General features: G+C 45.5%; 1 protein-coding gene across 1 annotated transcript in view; it reads left to right on the plus strand.

Annotated features, from left to right (window-relative positions):
* Positions 1-3,623: 3,623 nt before the first annotated feature.
* Positions 3,624-27,900, plus strand: part of LOC126412885 (protein O-mannosyl-transferase TMTC1-like) — a 216,526-nt gene continuing 192,249 nt past the window's right edge. The window contains exon 1 of the mRNA XM_050082776.1: positions 3,624-3,691. Coding sequence (XP_049938733.1) covers positions 3,624-3,691 — 68 coding nt within the window. The remainder of the gene's footprint in view (positions 3,692-27,900) is intronic.

Raw genomic sequence — 27,900 nt, forward strand, 5'->3', positions numbered from 1 at the left:
GTTTGGGACACTCAGTATAATTGCAATTAAGACACGCCCAAGGTCACCATGATCCACACAACATTCTCGAGTAAAACGTGTGGTGCAGGGAACCGCTGCATGTAAAGTGTTTAAACAAAAGAACTATGTGCATTAGGAAATAAAGAAAGAAGCTCAGTGGGTGGTAATCTGACAACTTCCAATGCTGCCGTATTCAGATGTATTAATACAAACCTGAATCCGGCACTTGCTTCGGTAGTTAACCATATCTTCCAATTTCTTACCAAACAACTTCAAACGAATATGAACACGTCAAAGTCCTGAAAGTACTGTTACTACCTTCAATTTAAGCTGTAAGCTTTATAATACACTCCAACGAATAAGCACGCATTTATAACATGATATTAGTGAATGGACAACAGCCTTTGATTGCATACGTACTGAGATCTTACTGATTTGTGCAGTGTCATACCACACCAGCGCATCGCTTCCCTCAGAAACCAAAACTCGACTATTTTTGTCTGCTGAACCGATCGTTTCCCAGCTACCCATGCACCCTGCTCACTTTTCATAGGTCCGTCGCAACCGGCACCTCGAACAGCTTCCAACTAACATCCTAATAAGCTTGATCAAAGTCTTCCATGTTTTCTGAGATCGAGTGCTCGGTACAGAGTATATCTTAGCAGAATAATTGCGATTTCAAATACACGCAGCTAAGTTGCTGCTGAGAGTTGCAATTTTGATAGAAAATTTTGAAGATCTGAAAACGACATGAAGATCCCACGGATAAAACGATGTAAGTCACATGGAGCACGTTATTCAGGAGAGGATATCTGATCATTAAAGATCACAAAAACCACTTAAAACTCCAGTCGAGTGTAACCAGGATGATTATATGCCAAATGTACTGATTGTAGAAGAGTAACTTAGAAAAAATAAAACCTGAGATTACACAATAACACACAGAGTATATGCAAAGAAAGCACTTCCCTGCCGCGAAAATAACGTCATAACTCCATCCCTTCTTGGACGGCGTTCGTTCCTATTTTGTGTTGTTTGACTTCGGAAGTTTCTTTTAGCTGGTCTTGATTTTTGGTTCGTTATGTGGTAGACTGGAATAGAGGGTTCTTGCGTCTTGACCACAAAACTTGTCGGCACCGATAGCTGAGTGGTTCGAGTATAATGACTTTTCTGGAGACTAGAATGGTTCAAATGGCTCTGAACACTAAGAGACTTAACTTCTGAGGTCATCAGTCCCCTAGAACGTAGAACTACTTAAACCTAACTAACCTAAGGACATCACACACACCCATGCCCGAGGCAGGATTCGAACATGCGACCGTACCCTGGAGACTAGGAATCTACTCTGTAGGAATCAGCATGGGTTTCGAAAAAGACGATCGTGTGAAACCCAGCTGGCGCTATTCGTCCACGAGACTCAGAAGGCCATAGACACGGGTTCCCAGGTAGATGCCGTATTTCTTGACTTCCGCAAGGCGTTTGATACAGTTCCCCACAGTCGTTTAATGAACAAAGTAGGAACAATGGACTATCAGACCAACTGTGTGACTGGATTGAAGAGTTCCTAGATAACAGAACGCAGCATGTCATTCTCAATGGAGAGAAGTCTTCCGAAATAAGAGTGATTTCAGGTGTGCCGCAGGGGAGTGACGTAGGACCGTTGCTATTCACAATAAACATAAATGACCTTATGGGTAACATCGGAAGTTCACTGAGGCTTTTTGCGGATGATGCTGTCGTATATCGAGAGGTTGTAACAATGGAAAATTGCACTGAAATGCGGGAGGATCTGCAGCGATTTGACGCATGATGCAGGGAATGGCAACTAAATCTCAATGTAGACAAGTGTAATGTGCTGCGAATACATAGAAAGAAAGATCCTTTACCATTTAGCTACAATATAGCAGGTCAGCAAGTGGAAGCAGTTAATTCCATAAATTATCTGGGAGTAGGCATTAGGAGTGATTTAAAATGGAATGATCATGTAAAGTTGATCGTCGGTAAGACAGATGCCAGACTGAGATTCATTGGAAGAATCCTAAGGAAATGCAATCCGAAAGCAAAGGAAGTAGGTTACAGTACACTTTTTCGCCCACTGCTTGAATATTGCTCGCCAGTGTGGGATCCGTACCAGATAGGGTTGATAGAAGAGAAAGAGAAGATCCAACGGAGAGCCGCGCGCTTTGTTACAGGATCATTTAGTAATCGCGAAAGCGTTACGGAGATGATAGATAAACTCCAGTGGAAGACTTTGCAGGAGAGACGCTCAGTAGCTCGGTACGGGCTTTTGTTGAAGCTTCGAGAACATACCTTCACCGAGGACTCAAGCAGTATATTGCTCCCTCCTACGTATATCTCGCGAACAGACCATGAGGATAAAATCAGAGAGATTAGAGCTCACACAGAGGCGTACCGACAATCCTTCTTTCCACGAACAATAAGAGACTGGAATAAAAGGGAGAACCGATAAAGGTACTTAAAGTACCCTCCGCCACACACCGTGAGGTGGCTTGCGGAGTATGGACGTAGATGTAGACGGATTGCCGTTCTACGGGCCCTGGTTCGATTTACGGTTGGGTCGGGTATTTTCTCCGCTCAGGGACTGGGTGTTGTGTTGCCTTCATCATCGTTTCATCCCCGTCAGGCGCGCAGGTCGCCCAGTTTAAGACGTGCACCTAGGCGGCCGGACCTGCCTCGTTATGGGCCTCCCGGCCAATGACGCCAAAGCTCATTTCCATTTACCACAAAACTTGAGGGTCTGCATGTTTTGTCGTAAGACATTGGCAGGAGCTCCGAAAGTACAGGGTGATCAAAAAGTCAGTATAAATTTGAAAACTTAATAAACCACGGAATAATGTAGATAGACAGGTACACATTCAGTAACCGCCTATGAATATCTACGATGCTCTGGTTTTCCGCAAAAAGAAGCTGTACGACAGTTCTTTGCCTGGACTGCACCTCCGCCACATAGTCCAGTCTGAAGTCTACATATAGCGCCGCCATACGTAGAAAGTTCAAGAAACTATAGGGGATGAAGCGGGAATATTCCATGATGTTCCACAATAAAAATCTGCACGTTTGCAACCGAAATTATCCGAAGTGTGCTTCGTTGCTTAGTGAACGTCCCTGGTAGATGTAAATGAATGTGGTAAACTTTTCAGCAGTATAGGCAGTCGTTTTAGTAAAATACGCGTCGTACAGACCTTTCGGGAGAGGCTTACGGCGGACGTCGGCGGACCTGCCCGCTCGGCCGCAAAGCCGCGCTGTCGACCGCGGTCGGCGCGGCGGTCGGCAGTGGGTGGGTGACGTATTCGGCAGCGCCAGCCGCAGCCGCAACCCGCGCTACATAGAAAGCACGCCGCGCTGCGCCGCGATTCCGCTATGTTTTATTCGGCGCGCTGTTTATTTTTCAGCGGCGCCGCCGGCACATAAATCGATAGTCGGCCGCGGCCCGGACGCTAAGCGGCAGAGCACAGAGCACAGAGCACAGAGGCGCTTATTGCCTGCCGCCCGCCGGCCCCGCGATCACAGCCAGCGGCCGGCCGCCGCGTCCTGACCCACTTAGCGGACAGTGCGGCGCGCTTTCTGCCCTCGCATGGGAACGGCGCCGCGCGGCGTCTGCAATGCAGATGAAGGCCTCCGCTCCTCCACCGGGGAGCGCAGAGGAGGACGGGCCCACCAAAGAGGGACGGCAGGCAAATAATAACAAATGCAAAATTTCGGCACTGCAACACTGTCGCCAGACCAGAATGCCTTTCGTTAAATTCACTCGTGCCTTTAAGTGAAACAGAGAATGAGAAAAATCGTGAGGAAAATATTGTAAATCAAGAAATAATAAAGAAGTTTATGAAATAATAAAAAGATTGTTAGGCACAATGAGAATGACAAGACGTGTATTCCATGGATACCTAAGAAGGGTTCCTCATTTCCTGTTAGAAAGGTCAGAGTACGTAGTTATCGACGAAAAATCATCGAGTAAAACAGAAGTAATATCTGCTCAGCCCCCCCCCCCCTCCCCAAGGAAGTGTTATAGTCCTTCTCTCGCTCCTAACCTACATGAACAATGTAGGAGGCAATCTCAGCAGCTCTCTTACATAGTTAGCAGATCATGCCGCCATTTACCATCTACTAAAAACATCAGAAAATTCCAAATTAATTGCAAAATAACTTAGACAAGGTATCTGTATGGTATGAAAAGAGACAATTGTCTCTAAATAATCAAAAGTGTCAATTCATCCACGTGAGTACAAAAATAAATCCGTTAAATTTCGGATACACGATGAACCAGACAGATTTGTCCGCTGTAATCGGTCATTAGAGAGCCCAACAGTACAGAGGTAAGAAGTTGCACAATCTGATTGCTGTCTGCTGTCAACACACTGCCTGAGATCTTGGTAGTAAGGCATCTGAAGCATCGGCGTAATAAGGACAGGTAATTATTCTCTGACACCTCTCATTTGGTGGCACAGTACTCACGATTTTGCATGTGGATTTTTCATAGAGTTCCCATTTCTGATCGGCATTTTGTGGCACAGTCGGGGTTTATTATCATCTCTGCTCATTGACCCACTCATAACAGATAACCATATTTAGTATTTCAGAGTAGATACCCCTTAAGAAAAACTGCCAACTACTTACTCTCAACCTCATTATTTAGTGCCCTTATTCTATTACAGCGCTATTTTGTCAGTCACATATTTACATCTTTATTAGATAAATTATATCTCTTTGTGATTCATGATTTGTTTATCATTTACCAGGCAGATGATAAATTTCAAGTTTGCCCCATTTTTATAGCTATTAAGCATAGAGCTTCGGAGTAGGTATTAAATTCCATGGAGAAGAAATAAAAACTTTGAGGTTATCTGATGACATTGTAATTATGTTAGAGACAGCAAAGGACTTGGAAGAGCAGTTGAACGGAACGGACAGTATCTTGAAAGGAGGATATAGGATGAACGTGAACAAAAGAAAAACGAGGATAATGGAATGTAGTCGATTTAAGTCAGGTGATGCTGAGGGAATTAGATTAGGAAATAAGACACTTAAAGTAGTAGACAAGTTTTCCTATTTGGGGAGCAAAATAACTGATGATCGTCGAAGTAGAGACAATATAAAAATGTAGACTGGCAATGGCAAGGAAAGAGTTTCTGAAGAAGAGAAGTTTGTTAACATCGAGCATAGGCTTAAGTGTCAGGAAGTCGTTTCTGAAAGTATTTGTATTGAGTGTAGCCATGTATGGAACTGAAACATGGACGATAAATAGTATGGACAAGAAGAGAATAGAAGCTTTCGAAATGTGGTGCTACAGAAGAATGCTGAAGATTGGATGAGTAGATCACATAACTAATGAGGAGACATTGAATAGAATTGGGGAGAAGAGGAGTTTGTGGTACAACATGACTAGAAGAAGGGATCGGTTGGTAGGACATGTTCAGAGGCATCAAGCGATCACCAATTTAGTATAGGAGGGCAGCGTGGAGAGTAAAAATCATAAAGGGAGACCAAGAGATCAATACACTAAGCAGATTCAGAAGGATGTAGGTTGCACTAGGTACTGGGAGATGAAGAGGCTTGCACAGGATAGAGTAGCATGGAGAGTTGCATCAAACCAGTCTGAGGACTGAAGACCGGAACAACAACAAGCATAGAGCTTGATTTGTAACTCTATTAAATTATAGTGTGTGAGAAATCCCTTTTACTACTCATCTGCAAGGTCATATTATTAATTTTCATGTCGTTTATTTATCGATTATGCATAAGTTAAGGCGGTAGTCAAATAGGAGTTTGAATGTACGAGGGCCGTTCAATTAGCAATTCCCCACATTTTCTTTCTCAGAACATACGTATTGTCAAGAGCCAGAATTTGGTGTCAATGTACATCAACATCTCTTCTTCATGTCCTATTATTCTGCGTAGTCTCCATCACGTTCTATGTCCGTACGCCAACTTTGTGGAAGAGCATGTATTCCCTGCTGGTAAAAGCTCTTGTCCTGTAGGCGTAGCCATGTTTCCACTGCATGACTCACATTCTCGTCATCTTCCACTTGTGTGCCCCGTAGAGAACCTTTAAGCGGCCCAAAGAGATGTAAGTCCGAAGGTGCCAGGTCTGGACTGCGGGTGGATGAGGCAATGATGTCCAGCCCAATTTTACGATGTGTTCCTAAGTTCTCAGACTTAAATGTGGGCGTGTATTATCGTGTTGGAGCAAGATTTCTGCTGGATTCTTGTCCGATCCAACACGTTGGAAATGGTTCTTAAGTTTATTCAGAGATTTCACATATGCCTCTGAATTGATGGTTGACCGTCCCTGGCATCACATCCACGAGAATGAGGCCATCACAATCCCAGAAGACTGTCGCCATGACTTTTCCGGCAGAGGGAGATGTCTTGAATTTCTTCTTTTGTGGTGAATGAGGATGATGCCACTCCATGGAATGCCTTTTTGTTTCCGGCGCAAAATGATGCACCCAGCTTTCGTCCCCCGTAAGAATCAGTGACAGAAGGGCCTCTCAGTCGGTGTTAAAACGCTCCTATAATTCAGATGAAGTGGCCTTTATTTGAATCTTGTGGTCCGCTGTGAACATTCGTGGAACCCTTCGTAAACACTCCTCTGAATATCGGAGAGTTTCGATCATTTCAGACGCACCTCCAATGCTAACCGACAACTGTAGAGCCAATTGTTGAGTTGGGATGCAAGGGTCGGTACGAATAATGGCATCCGCACGATTCAGCATGTCTGGAGCAGTGGCTGTGACAGGCCGTCCTGGGTGGGGCTGATCATGGAGCCTAGTTTTTGCATTTTCTGAGGCTGTAACTTTCTTTACCCACTGTCCTACTGTACTCTTATGAACTGCAGCATCGTCATAGGCTGCACACATAAAAACATACTATACCTAATAGCTATAATGTTTATTCTGAAAATGAAGTGATTACCGATGCACATCATTCTCAGTCACCAGTGAAAATATCTGCACTATTACCCATTACATCTTGTATGTATATATCAGAGATAGTCAATAAATAATGCAATATATTTTTTTCTTGGCCAGTACTGGTTGAAAAGTTGCGGAATTGGCCGTGGGACGTCGTGGAATATTGCCACTTTCGTCCCTATCCTATAGTGTCATCATGTTCCGATCTTTAAATTTTTAAATAGAGGTGGAGCCCCTCCACGCCCACACCGGCATGATGGCCAACACAAAAGGTCTACTGCCATCTCTGCATAAGGGTTAGTATTCACTAAAGTGAGGTGTCGCAGGATGTGGGTACTGCGATGTTTGCGTACGTCTGGTTAGGATTAACCATTAATACGCGCTCATCTGGAGATAGATTGGTCGAAATCTGACGAAGGGTAGCGGTTTGAAGGGCAGAGGAAAAAAAAGTGCCAAGGCAAGAGCCAAGGGAAAAAAAACCTCTGCGAAAGTTTGGTCGGGCGGCAAGAGCAGTAGCGGTTGTCTTGCTGCCTGCGATAGGTTGTGCAAGGATAGGCTTTGTTAGTAGTGGGTATCATGCATGTCGATACCTTGACGTTGTGCGTTTGTGCTGCTCGGCGGCTGGCGCTGGGTGCTGGTACAGAGTCCTCGTTCAGCGTCCTGCAACCTGCAACAGTTATGTTTGTTATCGGTCTTGTGTCCGATAGGTCATATACCGGAGGCACAGTGTGAGGGAGTGTTGGGAGATTGTTCGTGCGTCTGTGGGCGAGCTCGTCGGTGTCCCTGCTGTGGCCTGTTGGTCGGCTCTAATAGCAGCTGGTAGTTGCCAGTCAGTGTTGCTGATATGCAGGGGCTTACCGACGTTTGTCGCTGTTTGCGTATGTTAGTTTACCATAGGTGGTTATGCCCTAGCTAGCAGTGTCTTTGGTCGCTTGTGTTTCCACCTGTGGTTGTGATCGTAGTTTCCCAGAGTGAGGATGAAAGGATTGTTCGAGTGTCTCGAGTTCCTGTATAGTCGTGTGGCGTGTTTCTTGAATACTTCCTTGAGGGTATCAAGGCGGTATTCATGGTGAAGATCCACGGTGCGTGTGTAGCGTGGAGCATTGCTAATGATTCGTAGCACTTTGTTCTGTATGATCTGCAGGCGGCGCAGTCGTGTGGGAGCTGCATATCCCCAGACGGGAGCTGCGTACGTCATCAGAGGTCTAATCAGTGTCGTGTATAAGGACCTCGACACCCTCCTATTCAGTGTGCTTTCCCTGTTGAGCATTGGGTAGAGCTGTTTGAGCCTCGCGTGCGCTCGGTTGGCAACGTATTCGATGTGGTCCCCCCATGTAAGTTTCCGGTCCAGCCAGACACCAAGGTATCTGACTTTCTCTCGGAAACGTATTGGGCGTGTATGTAGTGTTATCGGTCTACAGTGTTGGTGTTTGCGCAGTAGTTTCGGTCTGCGTGTGAACAGAACTGCTTCGCACTTGTCGACGTTTACTTTAATACGCCATCGCTCCAGCCAAGGTTCAGCTGTTCTGAGTGCTGTCTGTATTCGTGAGTTGATGTTCGACGGTTTCCAGTCTTGCGAGAGGATGGCTGTGTCATCCGCGTAGACGGCTAACGTCGTGTTTCGTGTCGCTGGGTAATCATTAATGTACAGGTTAAACAAGATGGGCCCCAGAATGCTTCCTTGGGGTACTCCAGCTTGGATACCGTGTTGTGTTGATTGTTTATCCTGCACGTTAGTGTTGAAACATCTGTTCGTGAGATATGAGTGTATGAGACGTACGAGTCCGTCTGGGAAACCAGCTTCGCTTAGTTTGCATATGAGTCCGTTGTGCCAGAGACGATCGAAAGCCTTTTCGATGTCTAGGAACACGGCCCCTGTGGCTTTGTTCATGTTGTAGCCGTGTGTTATATGTTCGACTACGCGGAGGAGTTGTTGTGTTGTCGAGTGGTGATTCCTAAAGCCGAATTGCTCCGGTCTTAGGGTGTCGTTGGCGATGCAATGCCTAGTGATACGTTTTAGTATTACCTTCTCAACAATCTTGCTGAGCGAGCACAGCAGACTGATGGGTCGGTAATTTTGTGGGAGGGAGTGGTCTTTCCCTGGCTTCCTGAACATCAGGACCTTGGCCACCTTCCAAAAGTCAGGGAAGTGTTGGTGTGTCAGGATGGCATTCGTTAGGTGTGTGAGGTATTCTACGGCTTTATCCGTGAACTCCTGGAGGACACGGTTTTGAATGCCATCAGGCCCAGGGGCTTTTCTAGCGTTGGTGTGCTTGATAGCCCATGTGACTTCATTTGTGCTAGCACGTCTGATTACGTCGCGCGAGGGCTGGGCTACAAGTCGTGTAACCTCCTGGTCCGTTTCAAGTGTGAATGCTGGGTCTGAAGGAACCAGATTCGGCATGAAGGACGCTGCAAGTGTTGTGGCCATAAGCTCTGCCTTCTCCGTCGCGGAGTAGGCTGGGCCGTCTGGTCCTTGTAACGTGGGAATGTAATGTTTCTCCCTGGTGAAGTGTCTGGCCAGCTGCCACACGCCAGGACGTGTGGTATCCAGCCGAGCGAGCCTCTGTCCCCATTGTTCGTTTCTGAATGTTTGGATTTTATTCCGTATTATGCCCTGGAGTCTGTTGACGTGCAGTTTATAGAACGGGCGCCTGGTACGCTGCCAGTATCTCCTGAGGCGGTTCCTCATTGAGATAAGGCCCAGGATTTCCTGGGGCAGGGCCGTCGAGTGTTGTCTTGGTGTTGTAAATGGAATGGCGTCAGTCATTGCGTCTTGGACGGCAGTTGTGAGAGCCTCCACAGCCTCATCGATTTGCTGTGTGTTGTTAATTTCGTGGGTGTCAGGAATGCGACTATCAAGCGTTTCCTTGAACAGTGTCCAGTTCGCACGCTTGTAGTTAAGCATCCTGCGTGGTTCGATGTCCTGCAGTGTCTCTTCCATGTGCAGTATTACAGGCATGTGGTCTGAGTCCAGATCGTTTTCAACCGTTAGGTTGAGTGTGCATGTGATGCCCTTTATGAGGGCTATGTCTAACACGTCTGGCCTTTGTCGGGCCTGTGTAGGCACAAACGTGGGAACGTCCGGCCCAAGTATAATGTAGTTTCGGCCTAGTGCGTGTTCGTACAGTTTCTTGCCGTTGGAGGTTCGTATTCGTGAGTTCCAATCGGGGTGTTTTGAGTTGAGGTCTCCAGCGGCTATTATCCGCGGTGCCATGTTGAGTACTGTGCTGATATCGCGTGTTACTATGTTTTTAGGAGGATTGTATAGCGATACCAGTGTGGTGTTGGCTCCGTTGAACTTGACCCTAACGGCCGTAGCCTCTAGTCTTTCAAGTGCTGGGAGCTCGATGTTCGTGTGGTCTATGTCTCTGTGTATAATGATTGCCGTGCCGCCTCCCCTCCTGCCATCCGCTCGGTCGGTACGATAGACGCAATAACCTGGGAGGTTTAGTTGTTTGCGAGGCGTAAGCAGTGTTTCGTTCACAAGAGCGATTCGGATACCCTTTCGCTCCATGAACGCGGCCATCTCGGCTTTTTTGTTTGCGATCCCGTTGGCATTCCAAAACAGGATCTGTGTGATTGTGTTTAAGTCTGCGTTTCGGGGCTGGTGTGGTGTATTATCCATGTAGTAGTGTAAAGAGCGGTGTGATAGTGGCTTGGAAGCTAGTCCAGTTGAGCGTACCCGACATGAACTGCATGAAGAGTTGTGAGACACACCCCATAATCTTCGTGACTATTTCGGTGGTCGTGCGTCCGGGGAATAATGTTTCCATTATTCTCTGGAATGTTGTTGTGATATTGGTCATGTCGGCCTGGGAGTTGTTGGTCGTGTTAGCGGCCGCTTGTTCCAGTGTTGGCGTTTGGTGAGGGCTGGCCTGCGAGTCGGTTGTTCGTGTGGCAGTTGTGGGCGCCTGTGTATTTTCTGAGGTGAGTGGGTGTGTTATGTGGGTTGTTGAGTTAGTGTCCGGGATGTGTTCGTGGGTGTTGGTGTTCTGTTGACTGTGTATTTGTTGTGGTGCGGTCGTGTTCCTCGTGCTGCGGCTGTTTCTCCTTCTCCTCCTCCTCTGACGCTGTGGTTGTCCCTGTGTGGGTGCGTTTTCTGTAGCGTGTGGTGGGCTGCAGTTCGCGATCTCAGGGGGTAGAGTGGTGTTGTTGCTTGTTTCGTGTGGTGTGCCCGGTGCGGGAGTGGTGTCATTTGTTGTGCTTGTCTGTTGTGTGTCTGTTGCTGGGGGTGTTTGCTGAGCGTGTTCTGAGCTCTGGGGCTCCTCTGACCGTCCCGCGCTGCTGGGGCTGCCAGCGACCACTCCAGCGAAGGATATTCCACTTCTTACTGGGCGCGGGGGCGGTTTTGGAACTGTGATGGCGGTAGGTTTCGCATGTTTCGCGATTTTGCGCCTCAGAGCTGCTTTGTAAGCAATGCACCCTCTGTAGTTAGCCGGATGGGCAGCACCACAGTTGGCGCACTTGCGAGGTGCTGTATTGGGGAGTTTGCAGCGTTGGGTTGTGTGACCGCCAGCGCAAATGCGGCAGCGGGGTGCGAGACCGCATCTGATACCCGCGTGCGCATAACGCTGGCAGTTGTGGCATTGTTGGGGGGTGCGCGGCGTGTTGTACACCTCTACATTAACGACCATGTGAAGAAATAATTTTAGCTTCAACAGGTCGCGGGATTTGGCCGTGTCGGCCAGCTCCGCCATGTAGTTATGTGACGGTCTCGCTGTGCCGAACTCTGACATCCGGTTTACCCGAATGCACTCCCACCCGAGAGCAGAGAGTTCGTTGTGTACCGTGTCGGTCGGGGTTCGTGAGTCTATCCCCTTAATCACGTACTGTTGTGTTTTTTCCAAGACTGTCCTGTACGTGAAGTGTTCTACCTTCCTTTCTTTAAGAAAGTCCAGTAGATTCGTGTAGTCTGCCTTGTTCGCCACGTACAGTGCGGCGTGTTCCCCGGTGAGCTTGGAGTAGTATGTTGTGGGGCTGTGCTTATTGTTAAATTCTTTGTTTAGGAGACTTAGGTCTCCATAGTTGTGAATGATGACCGGTGGGAAGCCAGTCGCGGTGTTGTTAGTGTTCTGCGTAGCTGCGTGTATGTTTGTGGTTGCTGCAGTCGCAGGGTTGTTTGTGTTGGTCCCTGTGTTGTTATTGTTTGTTCGCGGCGTGGATGGTGTTGGCAGCAGCGCTTGGCCGTTGCCTCGTGAGTTTGTGGGCTCACTTGTTTGTGTAGTTGGTTGCTGTTTGCGCCTTGGGCCGACCTGCTGCCACGGCCCGTCTTCATCGGTGTTTGTTGTATCCTCTGTCGGCTCTGGATCCGGTTCCGTCGGTGCCTGGGCCGCCAGAGGTGAAATAGGGGGCATGTCCTTCTGTTGTTCAGCAGGTGCCTGTGTGTGTGGTGTGGGTGTTTCTGTTCGTGTGTTTTCGCTGCCCATCAGCTCTGCGATCAGCTCCAGCTGTTCCGCGATCTGCTGGTCCTTCAGGGCAACCTGCTCCTGGAAGGTGGCACTGTACATAACTTTCAAAATGACGTCTGTAAATCAGGAACATTCCAAGGAGAGAGCTGCCATTCAGTTTCTTTTAGCAGAAACGCAGAACATCGCAGGTATTCATAGGCTCCTTCAGAATATCTACGGAGACATGTCGGTGAACAAAAGCACGGTGAGTCGTTGGGCCAGGTGTCTGTCATCATCGCAACGAGGTCTCGCAGACCTCTCTGATCTCCTGCGTGAGGGTCGGTCGCACATAGCTGCGCCTTCTCCGATGTTGAAACGTGTGGACACTCTCATTTGAAGTGATCGATGGATCAAAATCAAACACCTCGCTGCACAACTAAACGTCTCAGTTGAGAGTGCTGATGTGCTCGTCCAGTAACTGGGGACTCAAAGGTGTTTGCTCGCTGGATTCTTCGCCGCCTAACGGAAAACTATAAACATCAAAGAAGGATGAATCTTCCTGGCAGATTAAAACTGTGTGCCCGCCCGGGACTCGAACTTGGTCCCGAGTTCGAGTCTCGGTCGGGCACACAGTTTTATTCTGCCAGGAAGTTTCATATCAGCGCACACTCCGCTGCAGAGTGAAAATCTCATTCTGGGATCAAAGATGGATATTCTATGTGGAGTTGTTTTTTGCGGTACGAGGCTGATCGTGGCAATTTTCGGTCGAACATCGTCACAGGCGATGAAACATGGGTTCACCACTTCGAACCGGAAACAAAACGACAACCAGTGGAGTGGCGCCACGCCACCTCTCCTTAGAAGAAAAAAAACCAAGTCGCACCGTCAGCTGGCAAATTCACGTCGACGGTCTTCTGGAACTCTGAAGGGGATATTCTGCCTGAGTACTCCCTCATCGTGCAGCGATTAACTCTGTAGGGTATTGTGATATCCTATTGAAGAATGAACTTCAGCGTGTTCGTTGCCACAAAAATTAAAAGGAACTTCTCCTTTTCTGTGACAACGCAAGGCCTCACACAGTTCTTCGACCCCAGACAGAACTTCACTAAAACTTCATTGAGCTGTTCTTTCTTATCCACTCTATAGCCTAGATCTCGCACATTCCGACTTCCATCTGTTTGATTCAAATGGCTCTGAGCACTATGGGACTTAACATATGAGGTCATCAGTCCCTTATAACTTAGAACTACTTAAACCTAACTAACCTAAGGACATCACACACATCCATGCCCGAGGCAGGATGCGAACCTGCGGCCGTAGCGGTCGCGCGTTTCCAGACTGAAGCGTGTAGAACCGCTCGGCCACCCCGGACGGCAACCTGTTTGGTCCAATGTACTGTACATAGATGATGGGTACCTTATTGATGCAACAAGGTGTTGGCTCCGACATACACCAGTTGAGTGGTGCCACGTGTGCGTACAGGCCATCCCTGCAAGGTGGTGTAGGGCCGTGGCGTTGAACAGAATTTATGTTGAAGAACAGGGTTTCGTAGTCACAAGAACTTACTGAACGCCCATCGTATGTAATGGAGTATGAGTGCAGATAATGTTGTCGACAACTGATGACAGCCTGATGAACAACATTACATCAGTGTTTACTTCATTTACAGACTACTAATTAGAGCTATTATGTGTGGTACGTTTCTAGTGTAGAGGAAACTGTTCTAAAACGTGTATTTCGTTAAATTACAGACCGGGTATTTACACGACGTCTTGTTAGAAATAACCTAACTGGGTTGATGTTCGATTGTTTGTCGCCTAGAAGAACCCGCTGTGCTTCCGAACAGCGTAGATGTGGAGAATGTAATTCCCTGCCGGCCGTGGTGGTCGAGCGGTTCTAGGCGCGTCAGTCCGGAACCGCGCGACTGCTACGGTCGCAGGTTCGAATCCTGCCTCGGGCATGGATATGTGTGATGTCCTTAGGTTAGTTAGGTTTAAGTAGTTCTATGTTCTAGGGGACTGATGACCTCAGATGTTAAGTCCCATAGTGCTCAGAGCCATTTGAACCATTGGATTTGTAATTCCCTCTGGTTACTAAATTTTGTAAATCACACACAGTTTTTACCCTGATCCCGCGAACATTGGAGGGTTATGCTATATATCTGTTCACTTATCCCTGTAATCATCAACGACAAGGTAATTATCGTAAGAGTGGCATGACTCTAAATACGACATAAACATAGCCCGCGTGGTTTGATAGATGTCAGATTCCGTTTTGCCCTCGCCGCGAAGCTTAGACCACTAGTGGACAAGCAAGTTGAATTCTAATGGTCAGTGCCCGAATCTAATGGCGGACGTGCGATTTACACGCACGACCTTTCAAGCTGTAGTGTCTGCCAACTCACTTTGAAAATAACAGCACGATCGTTTCTAACAGTTCCCTCCAAAAGGCACACTTCACTCACGAAAATGCACCAGTATTAATTTCAAAGAAAGAGACTGTTTGACTAAAAGAAAAATATTTGTAACTAATGTCGGGTCACAAAGCTACATTGAAAGTTAATAGTTCAATTCCAGCATTTTATTTATGTACAAAAAGTTAAGAAAAAATGGAAGAAAATATTTTTGTAATGAAACAAACGATTTACAATATGAACTTCTCATTTCTGTTAGTCATTAACAGGGGGAGAGCGAACATCAATGCAGTTTATCTGTTCGTTCTTGGATAGGCGTGGCAGCGTGTTGAGATGACGGCAGCGGCTTTTGATGATGCAGATTAACGTTCAGTGACAACTCAGTTTGTGGTATTTCCGCGGCGACGTATGCTAGTGAAGTCCCTTCTCAGTTAGGCTGCAAAGTTATCCATAGAGGTATTTAACAGGCCACTGACTGTATAGACATAATTGGTGGTCATAATCCACAGTTTATCATGTACACGTTTATTACTCGTTACACTAAACTGAAATTCTATTTTCAGTACTTTATAAAATGTTCGTGATAATTTCCGACCGCGATATGACTGTTCGTGATGTTCGCAGATGTCTACCGCAATAGCAGATTCACAGAGAGTGAAACAGTTTTTGCACCAGATCCGCAACTGTAATTTCGTTAACCGCATCAGTTACGGCTTCCAACACTCAGCTGTTCAATAAGAAGACAAATATAGTACACAGTTTTAAAAAGCCTTGGTTCTCGCGTTCGGTTAAGTGTAAAAATTGTTTCACTCACACGGTGAACTTTGTTAGCATCGACAGAGACACAGTCCATTTAATATTACTGAAACAGTACGATCTTTCTGTTCGTAATGATCACTCGATTTTCATTGTTCACTACGACGTTAATCTCAATCGTCGGTCGTTAACTTCCACTATTCACTGTTTCTGGAGGTTTTTTCATCTCAAATCAACAACCTGCGTCTCCCCATTCTGTCGCGCACACACTCACTAACACCCCCTCACCGTATATCGCTAATCAGCTGCGCTTTCGATGTCGCTCTCTGTGCTTTCATGTCTACGATTTACATGGCACGTATTCACTTTGCCATTACTATTAATTAACAAAAGAATTTGAAGTCATTCTCCATCAAGTAATTGTAAGATAACGTATTTATCCATTAGAGAAAAGAAAATAATTTGCAGTTACATTTAAACATTATCACCAGACACAGCTCTGCTGCACTAACAGATATCTGAGTTCTTAGTCCAGAAAAGTAAAAGAAATGAGAGAGAAAGAAGAGGAAAAAATTACTTATGGTTAAGGGTCATATCTTCACATTATGTCGGTAAATACTTCTGAGTAGAAGGACACAAGGCACAAGTAAGCGAAGCACTGATGTGTGTAGGTATTAAGGTATTACTGATCACAGTATACGTACGTCTACCTCTAATGCCCTGTTTGGTGACAGACAGAGAAATGGAGAGAGAGAAAGAGAGAGGGAGAGAGAGAGGGACAGAGAGAGGGAGAGAGAGAGGGAGAGAGAGAGGGAGAGAGAGAGAGGCAGTGCAAGAAAGTGACCTACACCGGACCCCCATTTTGTTAATAGCATGTTATATTAAACTTATAATGTTGCTTAACAACATAAGTTAAATATTACCTGCTTTTAACAAAATGGAGGTCCAATATTGGACACTTTTTTTCAATGTCTCTTGTGCTATTAGAAGATATAACTAAACGCTATTGCGATTAGAAATTATTTTCAGAAGCCTTACATTTAATGAGCTTGAAAAATAATTCTCAAAATTCGACAAGTACTAAAACTAATCAAAATATCACTAAACAAAATTAGAAAAGATACTAAATTAGAGGAGAGATAATCCAGTTATGATGAAAGTGTAATATAACATTTTACAGAAACTGTTAGAATTTTTCGGTGTTGTCTTTGCTGTACGCAAGAGGCCAGCTATAGCATGTTCCTCAAGGCTTTCTTTACGACTGTTCAGTTCGGTGGATTTAAAGAAAACGACTAATCCACTTTTTCCCAGCAATTTAGTCTTCGAAAGGGTGCTCAGTGTGATTTGTTTCTGCCACTGGTACGGCCTTTATTAACTAATCATTGCAACTAAACTCAAAGAAAGAAGCCTTCACAGCGAGACAATACTAAACCAGCTTTTATGCAAGTTGCTTACCCAAAACTGTTATAGAGCCCCTTTTTCTTCTACTTCCTCAGGTGTGCCGACTTCATGCTGCACAATCTATAAGTTCTATTTTTGAATAATTAAACTGTTTACTTGCCTTCTTCCACCCCAGGTCCTTTTTCTGAACTGCACCAATAGCTTCAGTCATTTTAGTTGGATTCCATTATCTTTCAACAATGTTGCCCATCATCTACAATAGAATTTTAAGAGAATAAAAAGTGACATAGGCAGACTTTAAACATGAATAAGTAAGATGTCCTGTTGAGGCATTTGAAGGGGGAGATCCACTTTATGCGACTACAGCCTAATTTTTTTGACTAAATGTCGGAAAAAGAAAAGAAATTAATAAATTCTTTTAGATGTTTTCAGTTCACTCAAGATGCAGTAGTACCAGTGGAGTACTTGAAATGATTACATTTACAGACAATTCCGGTGTTCGTGCGGGCCAGAGAAGTAGGTGCAAGTCTTGAGGAGCACTTTGAGTTTCACGGGCAGTTTTTGGGCAAGCTTTAACCTGTTCGAACAACAAATCATCCTCCTGTTGCAAAAACAACGAAAGAAACGGTCTAACAACATTCTGGTACATCATTCGCTGACACATCAAAGGCGAACAAGAGCTGTAGCTTGTCGCATCCCAGACGAGACGACCTGTGTTGTGGCCAGTGTGTCTTGGACGAATGCACCGTACGACACAGCGCTCAACATATATATCTACGTCGTACACGCAAAAGGCCGTCACTTACGAGCAGGCAGGATCTGCTTTCATCACTGAAGACTACGGCGCGCCATACCATCTTCTAAGTGACCCTCCGACAGCACCAGTCTAGCTGTGCACGTCGATGCTACGTCATCATCGGGTCAAAATCGATTTCATCTGTCCAAGTGCACAAATTTTTTCCGACATAGTGTCATTCAAATGGTTTGGTCATGAAAACTAACTTTAAATCCTGTATTGTTAAACGATGCAAGTAGGTTGAAAGGCTTACCTGCTAATATCACGGAGAAATAAAGAAAATGTAGCGCAGTGCAGAAATATTTTCCATTGGTAAAATATGTAATGGCGAACTCATAAGTGACAAGTGAAGAGAGTGACTTGCCCACTGCGCTACAGAATAGTAGAAACTTAAACTACTATTTACACTTTCACACAGTTCCACTAGTGGTCAGGAGAATGTAGAGCCAAGTACCAAGGCGGTCGGCTTTTAAAGGGGGGGGGGGGGGGGGGGAGAGCAGTCCAGTTTAGGTCACTTTCAAATGCAAGATGTTTATTTAACTTGACTAAATATCTAGGAACTGACACGTCGTATTACGACAGTGTTGTGGGTGAAAAGTCAGTATAAGTGAAGCCAACGTATGTCTGTGCCACACCTGGCCACTTGCTGGCCATCCCTCCTGCTTGGGAGGGGTGAGCTTCGTATTTTCAACTGGGAAACTCCACTTTTACTGCACAGTCGGACTCTGCGTCAAAAAGTACGTCGTGGTACTAGTAGATGGCATTGTAACTGACAAATGTTTTTGCAACTAAGAACCGACGAATTTGATTCTACGTTTCATTAAATTAAACGTAAACCTTTGTGTTCTGACAGTTGATAATACGTTTTACTTTAGAGTCGCAAACTTGACTGTACAGCACAATACCGCTATCCGGTTCAATCTCTCATTAGAAATTACGTTTTTGTGGTGTTCGATTTCGGTAAGTCCCGTTGTCTCTCACCATTGGGAAGCTTGATTTCTATGGGTTTCCTTTTCTCTCACCATTGGGGTGCTTGATTTGGCAGGTGCGCCTGTCACTAAAACTTCAGAGACGTTTTACCTTATTATAATGGCTGTTGTTCGTATTCCTCTGGTAGCCACGTAACGGCCAGCGCGAGAGTTACGGTTGTTGCATGGCAGCACACACTGAAATCTGTCAACATGATGGCTGTGTTGTAGAGCATCCAGAGAAAACAATCTGTATAATGGTTTCGGCACTCACCGCAGTCAACCCCGTAGAGAACAGAAAACTACTGTGCCATACGGGTAGCTTATTTTCCAGAAATGTCAGTGTCTAGACCTATTATTGGTGCTGTGCAATTACATTTGGAGCACCAAAATAAATTTCAGGCCTAAATACCAACCGTTAAAACACAAAGATCTACAAATACATCATCAATGAAATGACCACGTGCTTAATAACTTATTTGTCCACTTTGGAATGAAATACATCACTGATTCTGCGTATCATGGATCCGAAAGTTTATTGGTACGTTTGTGGAGGTGTGTGACGTTAGATATCTGCACACAGGTCATGTAATTTGCGTAAATAACGGGCCGCTGATTTGCGTACCCTGTGGTAGTGCCCGATAGTGACCCAGATGTGTTCCATAGGATGTACTTGAGGCGAGACATCAACCTGCTCAAACCACTGTAGCACGGTTCTGGCTCCGAGACATGGACAATTATACTGCTGACAAATGACATCGGAGTGGGCGAAAATATCAAGCATACAGATATGTATGTGGTTGACAGCTGTCAACGTGTCTTCGATTACTACCACAGGTCCCATGCCAGAACAATAGAATGTCACCATGGCGCGCTGCACATTCCGAGCTGCCGTTCACCTCGATGACGACGTTTGTAGAGACGACCATCTATCCAGTGTAGCAAAAATGTGATTCACCCGAAGAGCCGACACATTTCCATTGATCGATGGTTGAATTCCAATGGTCCCATGCCCACTACAATAGTAACTGGCGATGTCGTCTGGGCAACATGTGAACACATGGTGGTGGTCTCCAAATTCACTCCATATTCAACAATGCACAATGACGGTCTGTTCCGAAACAATTCTGCATGAACCAGCATTGTGCTCTTTTGGCAAAGATGCTACAGATTGCCATCTACCTCAATTTACAGAGCAGAAAGGCCTCTGAACCTCACGTTCTATAGAGGGTCGTGGACGTCGAAGCACTTATCGCCTAGTGGTAATTCGACTGTCCATCTAACTCTTACCGTAGATGCTCACGACGGTAGCACATGAACATTCGACCAGCTTTGCCGTTATCGAGAATCGTGTTCACAGGCCTTGCTTAATAGTAGTCTGCCCTTGTGTATTGGGCATTAACCCGGGGACCTAGAAACGACGGAGAGGCTTCGCCCTGCCGTAGCCCTCAGTGGTTCACAACCACTTAACAGGGCACAGCAGTCCACCCACCCCACCGCCGCCACACACCGAACCCAGAGTTTGCCCTTAGTCAAAGTCGCTTATCTCAGTGGATTTCCCCATATGCAGCACATGTCTTTTGTAGTGTGATCCCCCCGTCCGTGTCTGCTTCGCTAACATATTTTGGTCACCGTGTCACCCGCCCGGAACGCCAGCAGGCTGCATCTATCGTCACGGTGGGTGGTGGTCATAATGATTTGGCTTATCAGTGCAGAATCGAAATAGTCGATTCTTAATTGCAAAAACATTCATACTTTTTGTCGATTACAGCGTCATCTACCACGAATGGAAAACAATGATTAGAGTAAACCGTATGTATTTTTTGGCGTAAAGTTCGACAACGCTATAAAATGGAAGGGGGGTTTCCTATTTGAAAATACGAAGTTGATCCCAAATACGCAGGAGGAGTGGTTGGGAGATAGCCAGCTGTAGCACAGATGATGTCCGTTTTACTAATATTAACTTTTCACGTGTAACACTGTTTTCATTGTTTTCATACGATGCGTCGATTTGGACACATGTAGTTATGACCAACGCTATGTGTATGTATCGATGCCTCTATACAGCTTAACCATTTATGCACACTTAAAAATGGTTAATTTACAAGAGCTCGTCCAATACATGACGTAAAGGGGGTTGTGGCAGCTCTTGTTAGATCCGCAATGAATGAAAATTAAGGCGCAATAAGCCTGGGTGCAATTGGTTTTATACTGTATCGATTACATCAGTACATATTCTGGCTTTCTTCAGGTTAATACTGAATTGCCGCATCTCTCCGTCTGGCGAGGTAGTACACGAATTTGATATCCGAATCTTTCTTTCTAGAGTGGGACACCTACCCTGGCTACCCCCAGCAGGTTACTCATTCTTGACACTTTACGCTCTGCATTGTCGACCAGACAGAAATCACCACTGCATATGTGAAATTATAATGAAATCCAGACTTTTAGCTGCTTACAGGCGTTGATAAATATCAACGGGGACAGTTGAAAAATGTGTGCCCCGACTGGGAATCAAACCCGGGACCTCCTGATTACATGGTAGACACCTATCCGACTGAGCCACCGCCTGTAAGCAGCTGAAGGTCTGGATTTCATTATTTCTTTCTTCGAGAGCTGCAAGATCACCAATGGTATCTGTACAGATACCAGCTTAATACTGTATTATGTGGGTCAAAGTTATCAGTTACCTAGAACGTACAGAGCTTCTGCATCCCCTAACAATAGCTACCCTCTAATCCGCTACTGTGATTCCCATTCATCCAGACTTGTTTTCTCTGACGAAGGTTGTATTGACGTTCGATCACTGTGAGGTAAGCGTTCTGAGCCCATTTCTTACCTGTTTTCTTGTTTTTCCATCACAATTCAACCAGTGCGGTGAGGCCTTAACGGATTTTTTTTTCTCGTATCCCGGGAATCTCTTAATTTATGGCAACAGTGTTGTATACTATGACTCATATAACTCTGCACTGTGTATTTTATTGTTTCATTTATTTGTGTCTCCGAGGTTAAAGTGAGGAACCAACTTGTCATTTCTTAACACGTTGTGTGAAACCGGCAAACATATTCATAACTCTTAACGCTTTGCAGTTTCGGCCGAAGTGGCTGCTCAGAGACGCAAAGAGTCGCCTCTCTGCTATGCAGTGCTCGCTGCCCACAAAGCTGTGTTAGTTCACCCACAGCTGCGGGCGGAAGGAGTCTCTCCAGAGGCCAGCTTTTAGCCGCCCACGGGCGCTGCACGCACGTTTCTTAAGAATTTATGGTCTCATTTCTCATTCGAGGCAAGACGTCTTTCGCAGAAGATTTCTAGTGGAAGAATCACGGCTTTGTGGACTGCATGGCCTATATTTTCTCTGAGGATGTAGAACAGAGGGACGGAAGTGCTTACTGTTGGAGCCTGTGTGCGAAAGGGTTAGCGTTCTTTCTACTAAAGGTAACGTACCTGAAACAACTGCCTCCTACAATATGCCACCGTATATTTATTTAAAGGTTAGATATGAAGTCAAAAATTTGTGACAGTAATGAATTTTATGGTTTTCGTGGCCTCCGACGCGCATTATTCGATAACCAAAGACGTGGTAGGAACACCCTCCTCCAGTTTCCCTGTTCAACTACGTCCGACAGAGCAAATTATAGTTTCATTCTAAAATACTCTTCTTCTAAATTTTAATACGGTTTCTGCACAGCAATGATGATTCTTACTCTCACACTACCTTCTTTTACTTATTATCTGCGACTATTCAGTTTTCAACTTTAGTTTTATAAAAGGAATCAAACTAGTCATGCAGAAAGAACACGCTGTTGCAACACACAAAGGACGCATGCACCGAACGGCTTACCAATTTTGATCGTTTTGATCGTCTTCCGCGTGGTTGCGGTACATTCAGTACATTCGCAGATAGAACAGATGCTGCTGCAGTACGATACGTATCTCCATCATCTTCTAAACATCAGGTTCAAAATTATACTGCTCTCGTTCAAACGAGGGCTATTCAGAAAATAAAGACCGAAAGGTCACGAAATGGAAACGACTGTGAAAATTGGATGATGTGTTGCACAGATGCGTTGGGCAGTATCTCTTGCATGCACGTCTATTGCGTGACGTCGCTCTTTTCACTTCTGAGCTTACAGTGGGCGCGTAAAGACGCCTAGAACAATAGTGTCTTCCGCCAAGTATGAATACCAGCTGCGAGGTTCCGCATGATGTCATGCAGCCCACACAACATGACTGTCATGCGTTTCCTTCTTAATGACAATTCTCGGCCACATAGTGCACGGGAAACGAGGACGCCGATGCAGCGTTTTCGATGGAAAACCTTTGATCACAGCCCGGACTTGGCTTCCTCTGATGTTCACCTATGCTCACATGAATCGATGCCTATGAAGACAACATGCTGGCTTAGACAACGAACTGCAGACCAGCGTAGAAAAATGCTTGAAACTCTGGAGGCTGCCTTCTACGACGAGAGTATTTGAAAGTTTCTAGAAAGATATTTTCACTCTGCAGCGGGGTGTGCGCTGGTATGAAACTTCCTGGCAGGTTAAAACTGTGTGCCGGACCGAAACTCGTACTCGGGACCTTTGCCTTTCGCGGGCACACAGTTTTAAGCTGCCAGGAAGTTTCATACCAGCGCAGACCCCGCTGCAGAGTGAAAATCTCATTCTGGAAACATCTCCTAGGCTGTGGCTAAGCCATGTCTCCGCAATATCCTTTCTTTCAGGAGTGCAAGTCCTGCAAGTTTCGCAGGAGAGCTTCTGTAAAGTTTGGAACGTAGGAGACGAGGTAGTGGCGGAAGTACAGCTGTGAGGACGGGGCGTGAGTCGTGCTTAGATAGCTCAGATGCCGGAGCTGAGTTAACGTATTAACAACGAACTAAAACGGGTGTCTTGTGACGTCCGCTCCGAGCAGATGCAACGAACGAATACGAACAAAATGAGATAAAAAAAAAAGTTGATAGAGCACTTGCCCGCGAAAGGCAGAGGTCACGAGTTCGAGTCTCGGTTTGGCACACAGTTTTAATCTGCCAGGAAGTTTCTTATTTGAAAGTTGGTACAACACTACGGGAAATGTTTCAGTCGGAGCGGCGACTAGGAAGAGAACTAATTGGAAGGTGAGTTAACTGTCGCAAACAAAATATATTTTTGATTTTCACTGCGGTTTCCATTTCGATACCTATCCGACCTTACTTCCCGAATAGCCCTTGTACTATACGAGAGGATCAGCTGTCAATCAGAAGCGTTTGCACAACCAGATAAGGTGCTCGACTAGAAGCCTGTTCGTGATCCATTCGAGGCAGCTTTTTGTAACAAATATTAAATCATGCTTCTTCGAAAAGGAACAATGGCATTTATTGTGGTACGTTAGTAGCGAGTTACTGTCAAAGTGTAATAAGATATCCGAAAGTATCTAACCAAAATTGTATCTTTCTATTCTGTGAAAGTATCAGTGATAAGATTGTCCTAAATTAATTATTCAGCAAACCTGCATCTGGCTGCGTCTGTGAACTTGTTTCTTGCACTCCTCTATTTTTCCATAAATGCAACATGTATTTGACTTAGCAATCTAGTTTAAAAAATAATGCCGTTTCAGCAATGGCTTTAAGATGATGCTGGAAAATTAACTTTTGGCCCTGATGCTTACTTGGTTCTTTCATTGGTGGGTAACTTTTGTTTACTACTTATTTTCATATTCAATACGAGCAAAGGATGTGGATTATGGTTCAGGCTGTTAGATTTAAACACAATGTTGATCTCAATATTGTATTGTTGAAATTTTAAGTCATAGACAAAACCTACCATTTCAAACATTTTCGTAGCACGAATCATTCTTACAAAAAATTTTAAAAAACGCTTACTGTGTCAAACCTTGGACATACAAATACTAACTCTGAACGTTATCTAACAAAAACCAATATGAAATGATTATACATTTTCTCTCATTTACGTGCTAAATTTTGGTCAGGGGCAGCGACCTAGCTTAACGCTGTCACCACACGTCTGCTTCCTCCGGGCACCTACCTGCGACTCTCCGGGTTTTTTTTTTTTTTTTTTTTTTTTTTTTTTTTTTTTTTTTTTTTTTACTGCACGCGCCCGGCTCTCTTAACCATCAAAGATCCTCCTACTGAAAGATATTATACTCGTTCCACCTTGCGGTTGGCAACTACCGACAATTTTCTGGAGCTACGCTGATCAGACCTTAGCACACACCTTTCAAATCGTAATTAAATATTCATTTATGGGTACAATCATGGTTTCTGATGATGTCATTGCACGACTAAGGAAAGTTAGCAGGAGTATTCCAGTTGATGTATACCTGTTTGTTGTAAGTGACATGAGGATCTGAAAATCCTCGTAATGTGTCACAAGTGTTCTGTGAAACAAACTCTGTTATTCAAATTATAAAAATTACTAGTTTTTATTATCAAGAAACGGTTATCCGTATTGCTAACCTACAATTTCTAGGGGTTGGGCACCTCTGTTTCGTCTACCGCACAAGAAACGTTCTGTTCCCTGCCGTTATACTTTCTGCCGCTCTTAATTGAGTGGTAAAGCGAGCAGTAATTCATCACGCCGGAATGAGATGTTTCACGGAGGTGTTTCCGCGCCGAGCCTAGGGCGCTTAACGACGGATTCGGCGGCCTTTGAGTGAGCGCAGATCGGGACTTTGCGTGTGGCGCCTGACGTGATCGGCTGACGTATGCCGACAGCGGCCGTCCCTCAGCTAGATGCCATCGCCCGGCAATCAAACGCAATTTCGCCCCGACGACGGCCATTATGAGGCTATTAATAGGGCGCCGGGAGGAAGGAGATACCGGCGGATTAACGCTGCGGCGCGCACCCCGCCGGCGCCCATCACCCGGCGCTAACCCCCGCACTTACCCAGCCACCCCAGCAGCGTCAGCGCTGGGGGAGGGAGGGAGCGCCTGTCACAAAGCAACCGGCTCATAATTGGCCTCAGCTGTGGCATTGGATTTCTACTCGGCGCTGATGCGTTATCACACGTGAGAAAGCGATTATTGCCTTCTAAAGAAAGCAATAGAGAACGGACGAGGTACTCTCAGCTAAAAAGGACTCGAACCATGTTTCGCTTCGTCCTTCATCCTCTTCTCCCCCCCCCCCCCACCCTCCCGCTCTTCTTCCTTCTCCAACCACTACTGCGAAAAGTATTTAAACCGACAAACTCTGGGAGGTTGTAGGGGACATAAAAACAAATATTTTCCCTAATGTCATTTTTTTCCCGTGAGGATTATTTAAACCAGGTGGATGCCGTATTACGCTCTTCAGTTGTAGGCAAGTGCTGTCCACCAGTGTAGTAGTGCATTGTCTCTGTCTGCTAATGGAGCGATACACCTGGAGTGACTACACTGATATGGTTGGAGCGTACTGCGTAGTGCACCACAATGGACGAGCTGCACAGCGAGTTTATCAACAACAATATCCTACTCGCCGTATCCCGCATCATACGACCTTTGCTGCTGTGTACCAATGTCTGCGTGAGACCGGATCATTTAGCAGATTACCTGGACAGGGACACCGTCGCACGGTAAGAACGCTGCAATTTGAGGAAGATGTCTTGCATCATGTGGAGCGAGGTCCTTCAATCAGCACTCTTGCAATTGCATGTAACATGGGGACGATTCAGACGAATTTAAGAACAGTCCTTCGAGAGAAATTCTTACGTCCATTTCACTTACAGCGTGTCCACAACCTGGAACCAGTTGATTATCCATCCAGAGCGCAGTTTTCGCAGTGGTACCTGGAACAGTGTGAAATGCATCCTACATTTCCATTCTCTGTGCTGTTTACCGATGAAGCAACTTTCAGGCTTGATGGCGTCTTCAACATGCACAATTCGCATATTTGGAGTGAGTATACCCCTCATGCCGCAGTTACTAGCGCTCATCAAGTGCGGTTCTTCGTTAATGTGTGGGTCGGGGTTGTTGGGGACTGTTTAACTGGGCCGTATCTGCTACCTAGGCCATTAAATGGCAGGCACTATTACAATTTTATCGCCAGAGCATTGCCAGAATTGCTGGAAGACGTCCCGCTCCCTACAAGACAACGCATGTGCTTCCAACATGAAGGGGTGCCGGCACATTTCAGAGGACATGTGCGTCGATTCCTGGACCGACGGTTCCCAGAAACGTGGATTGGCAGAGGTGGTCCTGTACCATTGCCTGCTCGATCGCCAGATATGTCCCTTCTGGACTTTTTTGTGTGGGGAGAGATGCGCAACCTTGTTTACGCAACTCCTATTGCATCAGAAGAGGATCTGGTTGCCCAGATAGTAGCAGCAGCAGTAACAATTCAGGGTACTCCTGGGGTTTTTGCCCGTGTCAGACAGAACATGATCCGACGGTGTAACCGTTGTTTACGTGTCAATGGAGGCATTTTTGAAAATCTACTGTAACTGAAATTGGGTTGTGTTAATGTGTTGTCTCCTGGTTATAAAAATGGAAAAGTGTTTGTTGGTTTAATTAATTTGCCGCCAGAGAAATCTTCCTCTACCGGTTTAAATACTCCTCATAGGAAAAAATTACATTAGGGAAAAATATTTGTTTTGATGTCCCCTACAACCTCACAGATTTGTCGGTTTAAATACTTTTCACACTGTGTTTTTCATTATCGCCCGTTCTCTTCTAACAAGGGAACCGTGGTAACTTCTCCTTACCAATTTAATTCATATTGACAAAACATATTGGGCACCTCTCTGAATTTGCCATACGTTTCCGTTTTCCGAGAATACCATGTTTAAAAATTTTTTCGCGTCCTTGTAAAGAGCATTCGGAAATTCCCGTTACAAACATCTAGGATTTTTAGAGTGGAGTGAGTTCATAATATTTTACATAGGAAATCACGTGAGGAAACGTACCATTTTAGTTCTATGACGATTTCAATTCAGGTGTTTAACTCTTCCGCTTCTGCTCGAGGAATTGAATTTGACGTGACGCAGTACAACTGTTATGTAACAACTGGAAAGGGAACAAAAAAGAACCCAGCATACTGTACGTCCAGAACAGTACTGATGTGTTGCAACAGCGGCTCGCCGTGGCTACCACCAACGTTGACACAGACACTGACCTGCGAAGCGTGTTCCGGTACACACTCTCCACCCTACCTGGTGTCTCTTCAGTTTCTAGTGCAGCGGCCAGAACTCGTGCCAGCAGCTCTTCCTTTATCTCTACGCCAGTCTCGTAAATTAAACTTTGCATACGACCCCAACAAGAAGTAGTCCATAGCA

Source organism: Schistocerca serialis, chromosome 7 (genome assembly GCF_023864345.2).
Source record: "Schistocerca serialis cubense isolate TAMUIC-IGC-003099 chromosome 7, iqSchSeri2.2, whole genome shotgun sequence".
NCBI lineage: Eukaryota > Metazoa > Arthropoda > Insecta > Orthoptera > Acrididae > Schistocerca > Schistocerca serialis.